At 58.3% G+C, this 252-nt stretch overlaps 1 protein-coding gene across 1 annotated transcript in view; it reads right to left on the bottom strand.

The window, feature by feature from the left end:
* Positions 1 to 100, bottom strand: part of LOC104515099 (deoxyguanosine kinase, mitochondrial-like) — a gene marked incomplete at both ends in the record, with an annotated part of 1,162 nt that extends 1,062 nt beyond the window's left edge. The window contains one exon of the mRNA XM_010158950.1: positions 11 to 100. Within this exon, the coding sequence (XP_010157252.1) occupies positions 11 to 100 (90 nt within the window). The remainder of the gene's footprint in view (positions 1 to 10) is intronic.
* Positions 101 to 252: the final 152 nt, after the last annotated feature.

Genomic DNA, 252 nt, shown 5'->3' with positions numbered 1-252 from the left:
CCCCAGCTGCCGCAGGAGGAAGCTGTGCCAGTCCTGGTAGATGGCCCACTCCAGCGGCTGCAGGTGCCCGGCCTCAAAGAGGTTCTTGGCAAAAACGTACCTGGGAAGGGTCGGAGAGAGGGGACAGGGCAGCCGTCACCGCTGGCATCGGCGCCTCCAACCCATCCCCATGCCTGGGCAGCTTCGCACCCATTTTTTTCACCTTTTTTTTCATCAAGGAGCCACAGGTGTTTAAATTAAGGCAGAAATCCT

This window comes from Eurypyga helias, unplaced genomic scaffold (genome assembly GCF_000690775.1).
Source record: "Eurypyga helias isolate BGI_N326 unplaced genomic scaffold, ASM69077v1 scaffold28419, whole genome shotgun sequence".
NCBI classification, from domain to species: Eukaryota; Metazoa; Chordata; class Aves; order Eurypygiformes; family Eurypygidae; genus Eurypyga; species Eurypyga helias.
This window is presented reverse-complemented; position numbering and strand designations above follow the sequence as displayed.